Raw genomic sequence first — 11,135 nt, 5'->3', positions numbered from 1 at the left:
TAATTGTAGTCGTCGTAACTATTAATTATTTTTTGAATATAAATGCATGTATTTGCTATTACTGATTTTTAGTTTTTCTTAAATAGTTACATTACATGAGTTTTTAAATATATTTTAAAAAATAAAAATAAAATTAGTGGACTTGTATGGTGAACTCGTAATGCTTATGCAATTATTAACCAAGTTTTATAAAGAGACTATGGGTACGTATTTGTTTTCAAAAGTTCTAAGAAGCTAATCTCTCTCTCTCTCTCTCTCTCTCTCTCTCTCTCTCTCTCTCTCTCTCTCTCTCTCTCTCTCTCTCTCTCTCTCTCTCTCTCTCTCTCTCTCTCTCTCTCTCTCTCTCTCTGTGTGTGTGTGTGTGACCATGCATGTTATGACTTGTGAAGATTGATCTGCTAATCTTAGGTACCCTACTATTCAAGTTTAACCATTTTTTATTTAACACCTTAATGAAAAACCCAAACCGCATAGCCTATACTTTAAAATAATTAGTGAATAATATAATTAGAGTTCAATTGAAACCTTATAAAGAATAAAAACTTCTTATTCCTAAACAATATAAAATCTCATATACCACCTAGTTTTATCCTTATCATATGAGATATCACAATCTATTTTCCTTAAATTTCTGACATCCTCGTCGAGTTATTTCATCATAATTGACATGACTTAAGTCCCACATTTTTAATTGAGATATGTTCTGATATAATTTGTATGGCTTTAATGGAATGCCCAAACTACATAATTTATACTTCAAAAAGACTAATTAATGATATAATTGAAATCTCATTAAAACTTTATAAAAAATAAGAACTATTCATTTACAAATAATATAAGATCCCATAAATCATTTACCTTTTATGGCCTTATGAAATGAGGTATCACATTTTATTCTCCTATCCATTCAATTATACCATGTACATTCTTAAAAAAAAAAAAAAATGCGATATTCTCATTCAATCAATATATATATATATATATATATATATGAAAATGCTACTTATCTCTTAAAAGTATAGCTCAAAATTATTACTAATGTATTTTGTTTGTTTTTTCAAATACTTACAAAGTTATAGCTAGTAAATGTATATATAAAAATAAATAAATAAATTAGTGATCACGGCGCTGGTAAGAGCTGGGAGGGGACCCATATATATAATGCCATTAAAATTTTGTATAAAAGAACTCATTCCTACGTCATTTCGTGATAAAATTATTCCTCGTGGGTCTATGTGGTAAAATTGACAGTCTAAGGTTTATCAATAAATAAATAAAATTGACAGTCTAAGGTTTATCAATAAATAAATAAAATTGACAGTCTAAGAGCATCCACATTGGCTTGGCCAAATGAGGTGCTTGGCCAAATTTTACATGATTTGACTCAAAAATCCTTCACATTGGATTTGGCAAATCTAAAATAATTTAGACTTTTGCTATAATGGTTGGCTAAAGATGGAAGACCACTATTCATTCATCAAATATTAAAATATCAATTTCTCATTCCAAACAAATAAATTAAATTAATTAGAATATAATTAACATTTAACATTTAGAATATAATTATTATTAACAATATTTTTTAATATTAATTGAATATAATATAATTATTATTAACATTTAACAATACTTTTTGTAATATTAATTTAATTAGAATATAATTACTATTAGCATTTAATAATACTTTTTTGTAATATTAATATTAATTTAATTAGAATATAATTATTATTAATATTTAATAATACTTTTTTAAATATTAATTTAATTAGAATATAATTACTATTAACATTTAATAATACTTTTTAATATTAATTTAATTAGAATATAATTACTATTAACATTTAATAATACTTTTTGTAATATTAATTTAATATAATATAATTATTATTAACATTTAATTGGTAGAATTACAAAATATGAAAAAATAAATTAAATAAAAAATTTATTAATTTAATAATATTTTATTATTATGTAGAGAATAAATGGCTAATCTAATGTGGGAATTGAATTTTGATGAAGTAGATAAATGTAAAAAAGTGTTGTTATTGACTAAATTTAAAGATAAATTTAGCCAAACCAATACCAATGCTCTAAGTGCCTCTCTCTCTCTCTCCAGACAATCAGAGACGACATGATTTTTCTCGTACGTGCGAAGCCAAAGCAAAAAAATCAATCAATCCTGAACTCAAGAACTAGACAATTTCATAGAAACTCGTGAACAAGCCATACCGCTTTAATGGAAAGAGATCGACACTTTAACCAGAAGCACCGGTGGCTAGAGATATTGGACCGGATTATGGGAATCAAACAAAAAGAGTTGTTAAAGAAAACAAAACACGGACGTTAACGACACCAACTTGTCTCGGCCAAAGCCTCCTCTTCAACAATTATATTTGTTTTTTCTTGGCAAAATGACCCATGAACTAATGCTAATTAATTGACCCCTCATCAATGTTGTTAGTCCTTTTTTTTTTTTTTTGTGAATCTGTGATCATGAATTTGCATTGCTGGATAACTTACCTCATAAACAAACTGCATACCACCACAATCTATACAAGTCCAACACACAAAGGTGTCCCTGTAAAAACGATTATCTCGTGATTGCTTTCTTCGCATGGCCTTTTGATTAGGACCACGCAACGCATGCATGCAGGACCAACAACATTTACAACGTGTAGTACTGTTCTTCGTTTTTGCCAAAACTAAATCAGGACAATAAGACGTCCGTGCGTTAGAGTTTCTTGTTCAATCTAGGTGTTTGATATGATCGGAACCGTTTAGTCACAGCCGATGATGTAGTGCTAACGTTTGTGAAGTGGTCCAACTAAAACGGCAGTCGCTTAGCCTGTACTATAAAATTTAACCCTCCCGGCCCTCTTTTTTCACTTGCAGCTAGGTGACGGATGCGTGGGTGTTTAAACTGTAAACGGTCTTTCTCACGTGGTGTCCCCACATGCGTGCTCTGTGAATCTCGTCAATGACAGGTTCGGAAGTGACGTGCGGGGACAACCCACGTGGGCCCGTGTCGGAATCTCTGTCGTTACTTCTGGTCCTACAGTGAATTCTCAGCCTCCTTTCATGCATCTCCTGACTTCCATTTTTGTTTTTGCTCTTCTTTGTAATTTTGTGATTGATAATCCAATTTAGCACACTTTTTTCTCAAATCGATTTTTATTTTAGATAATAAGAATGTGCCGAAGAGCCACCGACAGATCACATGTAACGACAAACATGAAACGCATGCAGTATATATTTAGCCTATGTATATAAAGTAAATACAATGGTTAGAAAATTTAATGCTCTTAATGAAGACGCAGGAGGGGTGTGGCCTGCTTTGTGACGTCGATTGGTACTAGTTGCTAACATCGTGATTGGTGATTGGTGTGGTGGGGCAGTGAAGTTTTTGGCATTGTGATGAGCAAACAAAGATTCCCAGTCGGAAGGGACAGCAAAATTAAGGCCTGCAATAAATTATGATCCCAACTGGCCTGCTCGTCGTTGCATGAGCCGTCGGTTGCTTCGACAATGAATGCCGCACATGTCCACACGGATGCGCGGGCTGTTGCTCATATGCCGCTCCGATGGCCGTGGGCGTGGCCACCGCCTTCGCTTATGTGTTTTTGCTTCAGAATTAAAAGCTAACAGCCTTTGGTCAACTACCAAGAGGGCAATTATTTCTTCTTCATCTTCTTCTAATTTTTTTTTATTGGGGGTTTTACGTACAACAACTATAGCTTGGATACCATGAGGCTTCGATAACATCAACCCAACTTTCATCAATGGTGAATTGTGTCCGTACTTGTGGGTTCCCACCACTCAAAAACAAAATTTCATCTCGATTAATAAGACATTAGACATTAATGGACGTTATAACCATTAATGCATCATTGAATTGTGCGGAATAGTCAAGTTAATATAAAAGATCATGCGAATATGTGACTATAAATAAAAGGGCATGTGAAGACTAGGCTCAAACCGTCACCGGCCGGAAGGAGTCCATCGTCCATTAATGCAGTACTGGGACCCGAGTTAGGAAACGCTAAGCAATATGAGGGGCACGAGCTTTGTGGGTTAGGACGCAAAATCGACGAACTCGGTCTGCAATACAAGCCATTCGAGTTTAGTGACAGATTAGCCTAGCCCATTTATAATAAGTGCCAGCTAGTTTCATTGGTTTATAAATTACAGGCTTTTCAAAATTCAGGATAGCCTTACCAAAGCCTATTTTAACGCCGCAAAACTTGGGCATCCTCGAGGCTATCAATAATATTTAGTTCCCACTTTCAAGGAACTATTTTTGCTGATGGGTTCAAATATTTTTTCAAGTTTGAAACGATTTGGGCTTTCAACTATTTGAGTGTCGGAAGAGGACACTTTTGTTCATTGTTCGGGCAGGGTCAAGACTTTCACAAAAACTTTTATTTGGGCTGAGAACCCAGACCTATATATAACACGAAAAAATCACATTGTCAAACACTGGCCCAATTTGTTTTAAATAAAAATTTTATTTATAGTCACTTTTACGTATTCTCATGTACATTTTATTAATGTGATTGATTGCATATTAAAAAAAAATTTATACAATCAATAAAATGCGCAATGAATACTTACTTAAAATACAATTCCCTAAAAGAACAAGAAGAAACACTTGTCCAAAGAAGAGAATTTTTGTTTTTTTAAAGAAGATACGTACAAAAGGTCCAAGCCATTCCTAAGAGAACATTTTGTTTGTGCAATGAAGGAAAATAAATCAGGTCAGCTAAGCTTTTCATGTTAGGAGGGTGAATAGACAATTTTTTTTCCCTATTAAGTGGAGTGAGAAGGGACACCATTCTAATGTTTCCTATAAGAATAGTCATAATGAAGCGCAGTTCACGACATGTCTTGAAAGGAATACACACGAAATGATTAAAAAGTTCAATCAACATAAGAAATTAAAAAAAAAAACAAAGAAGCTGAAAGGGTCGATGTAATTGAGTCGGTTTTACGCCCTCAAAATTAACATTATGCATTTGTTGGTGGTAAAGTTGCAAATGTTCAATCATTAGGTTGCGGTGGGTCGGGATTGGGACGCAATGCCAAATGCCTGAAAACAAAAACAAAAACGACCATAGGCAAAATTAATGATAGGGTTTCATTTTGCTGAAGCCTAAAGCAATCTATAAAAATCATTAAATCACCAACCCAATGATGTTTTCAGGTAAAGTTTGGGCTGTATGTTAAACCCTGCAACTGGACAGAAACACACTGCCCAGTATAAACGTGTTGACAATTGTCATGTCCATCGGTTCCCACCTAATCACGTTTTTACAGGAAGATATGCTCTCGCAACCCTCATGCATTATCATCACCATCTCAAAGTTGGCAAAGCATGCAAATTCATAAGATGAGCTTTATATTTTTTTTATAGCTCACAAATGATTAAAGAATGAGAGGATTTTGATATCCCTCATGTTTACCGTCTTAATCCATCGAAACTTAGAAGTGTTGAGATTTTGATGAATATTGTTAAATTATGAATTAAATAATTAAATTTAATTATTATAAAAGGCTAGAAGAAGGCTGAGGAATCTCACCTTGCGAACAAAGATATATAGGGCCTATGCCTCCTCGTGTCTATCCCCAACATTTGGTGGTGGGAGTTCAAGAGAGGTATATCGTTTTCATTGATGGTTATTCAAAACCACTCCCTTGCAACGTGCTCAAAGACTTAATTACAAAAAAGACATCGATCAATACATGACAGCGGAGTTACGATAAGTTTGGACTGCATCGGATTCGTGTTTGACATTCTTTCACTTGCATTATCTGTTGTCCCACATATTTATTTCTTCACGTTATTACTTGCTGGAGACTTGAGTCGATTCGATTGTGACACAAACCCGTATCGATTTAGCCCAACACCGTTCAACTCAGGTATCGACCAGATCCAGCCCATTTTGATAAATAGTAAATACTCTTCGTTGCAAACAAAGGGAAAAGCAAAAATAACTGAAGGAAGGAAAGGATCTAATTTCTAAAAGAAGAATAGAAGGTGGAAAGGAAGAGGGGGGAGGGATAATACGTACTTTTCTTACTTTTTAAAGCCAGTCTGGACTCTGGAGTCAATATTTGATTCGATCAAAAAGCAAAAACACTTCCCACCAATATCAAGGACATATCTTGGTTGGTTGCACTTAAATGCTGAGAAGCAGTAACTTCGATTTGCTAATAAAAAGCTACAGTGGAAACGAAAGTTGCTTGAGGTGGGGAGAAAAGAAGCGGGAAAGAATGAAGTGGGGGAGAGAAAGTACATTGCCACAGAAAGGCACTTATAAGGTGAAGCATAACAAATCTCAAATTCCATTACTTATCTCAGAATTTGCTACTACAAATGAACTGGCAAAAAGAATTCCGATGGAAAGGAAGAAAAAGGAAAAAGAATGCTAAAAAGAGAGACACACACACTCACTCACTCCCATGGCTACTACTTAACTCAAGGAACTACTAATTAACCATCACTGAACCTACATTCTACCCTTAAGAACTTCCTCTTATCTCTACCCATTTTCACTTATCTCGTGACAATCCTCCTCTACATGCTACAATATTTTGGTCATCTATTGCTCCTATCAGCCCCTCCATTTCCATCCCTGTACATAAAGCAGTGAACAAAATAAATGAAACAACTGAGAAACAGCGTAAGAGAGGAGAGAGGGAGGAAGTGAAGAAGAAAAAAGGTTCCTACGGGGAACATGTTCTCTCATCCATCCTCCCTACATGTAATCAAGTCCAAGGTTGCTATTTGTATTCGGAATAAGTTCTGGCAAGGCAGTCACGTTGGGTCGTGTTGCCGTTATTGCAGCCTTCTCCCCAAACTTGTTTCTCATTTCAATCACCTTCTTATGGGAATTGGAGTGCACGGATGGAATAAATGTCGGGCTTGCTGCAGGCCGGTATTCAGGGTAGAGCCGACCTGACTTGTAGCGGACACCACACGCATTGCATAGTGTTTTAGGCCCCATTGGTCCTGCCCTCCATTGTGGAGTCTTAGTTATCTCACAATGCATACATTTCCTGACAGCTTGCAAAGGTGAATTCTGATTGGTCTCTACAGGTCCATGTGGCACTGTCAATTTCATTTTCTTTTTCTTCTTGTGCTCTGCTGTGACTTGTTTTGGTATCTTGATAGACAGGCTAGACTCTGCAAAACTCTCAGAATCGGAAGAGACTTTATTTGGTGCAAGGAATGGCTGAGGTGTCTCAGTAACAGAGGAGGAGGGGGAAATAAGTTGGATTGCAGGGCGTGGATTGAAGGTTGCAGGGCGAGGACGCTTGCTGCGAGCCCGCCCACAGCGGCCAGGGGTGATTGTTTCTGGGCTGCGCGGCACATTCTTCTCAACAGAACAGGAGCTGCTGCTGTCAAGGACAGAAACAGGGCTTGAAGTCTGGAACGGGTGGTGGGATGATTCCTTCTTGATGGAGGAGTCTTCTTTCTTCATGGTAAGGCTTCCACCAGCAAAGGAATCCTCGACGAAGTTTGAAAGCCATTCAAGCTGAACAATGTCTTCGTACTACAGTAGTAGCAACAACAAAAAAACCAAAAACAAAACCAGAATGAGAATGAATTGTCAGAAAAGAAGATGCTTCACATGCGTCCAAGAAAATCTCTAGCATAGGCAGTCAATTCTTAGTGTTAAAGTGACACGTAGATAAATTGTGTAGTAATTCCGTAAAACTTATATCTCAATCATTACTCAAAATTCAAACTTATAATTCATAAGTATATCAGATTATCATATTAGACCCACATGGAGGTGTCACGATCCGGGTTAGTTAGGGAGTGGAAAAATCCACCTCAGCACCCATTAAAACCAACCATTATTGTTGACACGTTAACTTAACCACATATCATTGCACATGATCACAATTGACTTTTTTCAACTCAAATTTTTTTAATAAAATCACACGACAGATCACGTGATCTTCATTAATGACACGCTAGACTATTAAACCGTCCAATCGATAACCAGCGGGTGGATGACATGCCATGTCACCCTTCCGCTGACATTCATTTCGACTTTGATTTGCTAAAATTCCCTTAACTCCCCCCCCCCCCCCCCCCCCCCCCCCCCCCCCCCCCCAAAGCAATTCGAATTTTGAAGTTAACGCTCATTTTTTCTACTTTAAAATAATTAAAACTGCCAAATAATTAGGTCTGTGAGCCTAATAGCACTGTTTTAAATTATTAATAATCAAACAACTCCTAATTTTATCAAGAAATAACTAGGACTTATGACGTCAGCATGCATTTTCATTTACGAAACCACAGAAGACCCTGGAGAGAGAGTGGCCACTGGTGCGCGAAGCTCAGATACTCACCGGAACGGACAGCTCGGCGGAGAGGTCCGACGCACTGTTGGCGGAGAAGACCGACGCGGAATTGGGTAACGACTCGGACTGTGTCGGCCAAAGGCTGGGGAAGGAGTTACAGTCCGTGCTGCCGAGCCCGGCTTCCACGTCCACGCCCTCGCCTGGGAAGTCCAACAGGTCCTCGATGTGATCGAAGAAGCTGCCGCAGTCTATCTCGTCCATGAAGTTCGGTCCGATCATGGTCCCAAGATTTTCCTGAAAACAAACATACGTGAGGAAATGAGGGAAAGTTTTGAACGCTTTTTTGGTGATTTAATGGCAAATACGTGACACGTCAATCCTAAGGCCAACGCATGAGCCGTGTGGAGTATGTTAGCAGATACGAGTAGAATACGTTAAACGCTTCCCCAAAAAAATAAAGGTAGAAGAAAAAAAGTTCAAAAATGTACGCTTAGGAAGCGCAAATTTCAATGCGAAACGCAGGTTTCTAAAGAGCGCAATCAACACATGGCGTAAGGTAGTGCCAGCACAGCAGTAATTCGCATATTGAGTTGTGGTTTCCGACGATAGGATTGTTTTGTCCAAACTCGATAAAGTATTCCGCGTTCGAGAAAAGGAAAGATTCTGTATAGAAAATAAATGAAGAGGTTGGAACCAATTTGTGAAGCAGACCTTGCAAAGGTCTGACCAAACAAACAGCTGCTGAGTTTTTTGAACGAGGTAGAGATATTCCACTAACAGAGGCAAAGATGGAGTTTTTACTCTTAACGGAAGATGAATTGAAGGAATTCTGCTTCGAGTCCTGCAAATTTAAAATATAAATGGTCATTTTTTGAGTACAGATGGGACCCAAATCTCTGCAGCGTGTTTAATTTATAAACAGAATGTAGAAGAGTTCACGAATTTCCTAAAAGAAAACCAAAATCATTTTAAAAAGAAAATGCTACTCCGTGCAATGTTCCGTTGCGGGGAATACCGGGACAAGGAAAGAGCAAATGAAGTTAATTTCTGAAATTTATTTTCCTTGAGTTGTTTATACGACTTTCCTAACCAAGAGAAGTCCTAAGTTAAAATTTTCTTCTCTTTCTTTCCGGTTTCTCAGCAACCAAACAGCAAAATACTGCCAAAAACCTCAAACTCAAACCCTGCCGACACTCTTGAGTTCTGAGACGCAAAATGTTGCCGACACTTAAAATTTCCGGAAATGAGAAAATGAAAAACCCAAAAAATGCAGAGCCAAACCTGAGCTTAGAACCTATAATTATTTCCCGCCCAAAATACTTGTAAGTTGCAACGACCAAATGAAGAAGCACAATTACAAACCCAGAATCAAAAAACAATTCTCCAGCAAGAACCCCAGAAGATGTAAACCGAAACGACAAAGTTTCGCCTAAGGCCCCCCGAAAACCCTATTCCTCCATTGTAAACTGAAATGCTAGTAATAGTCTAGAGATCAGTTCGTACCTCTTTGAGAGAGAGAGAATAAATTGCGGAGGGAGGTTTGAAAGGAGAGAGAGGAGAGGGAGAAAGGCTAAAAAGGGAGGAAAATAGAGTGTGATTGTAACGGTAGGTGAGCCTCCTCCTTCATTGCTAGCTGTCTTTTACTATCCCCTCCACTGTCGTGACGTTGAAGTCTCTCTCTTTCTCTCTCTCTCTCTCTCCAAAAAAATTAAAGAAGAACACTTCCCCTCTCTCTCTCTCTCTCTCTCTGGTCTGATTACCCACGGGTCCCGCACCACCCCACCGCACCCAACACTGAACACCCCCCCAAAACAAAAAAACTTTTATTTTCTCACGGATTTTCGCTGGTTCTCTATTCAAAATTATTAAAAAGAGAGGAAAAGGATAATGGTTTTCAAAAGAGCTACAGAGGGAAAAGAAAAAGAAAGTGCAGGGGATTGCTCACCTTTTTTTCTTACTACGACGCTTCTTTCTTTCACTTCAGTTCACAGGGTTTGGGTTTATGAAATACGATTACTCTGCTCGCACTCTGACTCTGGGTTTTCGTGTGTGAGAGATAAAGCGACTGGATTTTGTACTGTCCTTCTACTTATAGAGTCTGATCCTGAGGATTTGCAAGAGTCTTCTTCAACCACGCCGTTGTTTCCGACAGCCATTGTTTTTTTTCTTTGGTTTACCGCATTTCATCAACCGTTGGTTTTTACGGCCATAGTGCTAAAGACCTCAGACCAACTAGTTAAGATTAACGTTGACGTAATTAAAACCTCTTTTGTTTAGACGCGTGAGATGCACTGCCTGTAATCAGAGTGGTTCTGTAACTGATTTGCGAAATTGCTTGGCTTGCAGTAATGGGATTTTGCCCCTAACTTTTACTTCAAACTACGACTTTATTCCTCAACACAAAATTACCTAACGCATTAATCGTTGCATTTGGCAGCTTCCAACGTTATATTGTTTTTGGCCAAATATTTTAAAGCGAAGGGTCGTATTCTCATTACATCCATCACATGGTCTCTCATAATTCAGCGTATTTGTCTTTACTAGAATCCACCAGTTTGAGTATTTACAGCAAATATTTTATGGCCGACACGTCAGAAATAATTTATTATGATTTTTTTCATTTATTACGGCTCTTAACTCTTAACTCCTCATTTAATTAGATGGATTACATGCACCAAATATCATCTTTTTGAACGGTTCCTTCCTTAACTTGACCAAGTAATATCGGTCCAAATTAATTTTCCTTTTATTTTATTAGCAATACCGATTAAAATAAATAAATAATCAACATAAAAGTCTGTAGCCTGATGGCATAACACCCA

At 37.3% G+C, this 11,135-nt stretch overlaps 1 protein-coding gene across 9 annotated transcripts; it reads right to left on the bottom strand.

The window, feature by feature from the left end:
• Positions 1-6,319: 6,319 nt before the first annotated feature.
• LOC122289247 (GATA transcription factor 8-like) lies at positions 6,320-10,502 on the bottom strand. Of its 9 annotated transcripts, none has more exons than XM_043096245.1 (5): positions 10,259-10,502; positions 9,115-9,154; positions 8,802-8,976; positions 8,362-8,607; positions 6,320-7,553 (listed from the first exon to the last, which is right to left on the bottom strand). In XM_043096245.1, the coding sequence occupies exons 4-5, from the start codon at positions 8,590-8,592 to the stop codon at positions 6,756-6,758; spliced, it is 1,029 nt and encodes a 342-aa protein (XP_042952179.1). In that variant the 5' UTR covers positions 8,593-8,607; positions 8,802-8,976; positions 9,115-9,154; positions 10,259-10,502; the 3' UTR covers positions 6,320-6,755. The 9 variants fall into 9 exon arrangements, with proteins under 9 accessions (XP_042952179.1, XP_042952173.1, XP_042952165.1 ...); XM_043096239.1 differs by lacking the exon at positions 10,259-10,502 and adding an exon at positions 9,595-9,810; XM_043096231.1 differs by lacking the exon at positions 8,802-8,976 and having other exon boundaries at positions 9,025-9,154; positions 10,259-10,501.
• Positions 10,503-11,135: the final 633 nt, after the last annotated feature.

This window comes from Carya illinoinensis, chromosome 1 (assembly GCF_018687715.1).
Source record: "Carya illinoinensis cultivar Pawnee chromosome 1, C.illinoinensisPawnee_v1, whole genome shotgun sequence".
Taxonomy (NCBI): Eukaryota; Viridiplantae; Streptophyta; class Magnoliopsida; order Fagales; family Juglandaceae; genus Carya; species Carya illinoinensis.
Note: the sequence above shows the minus strand (reverse complement) of the source record. Positions and strands in the feature narration are given on the sequence as shown.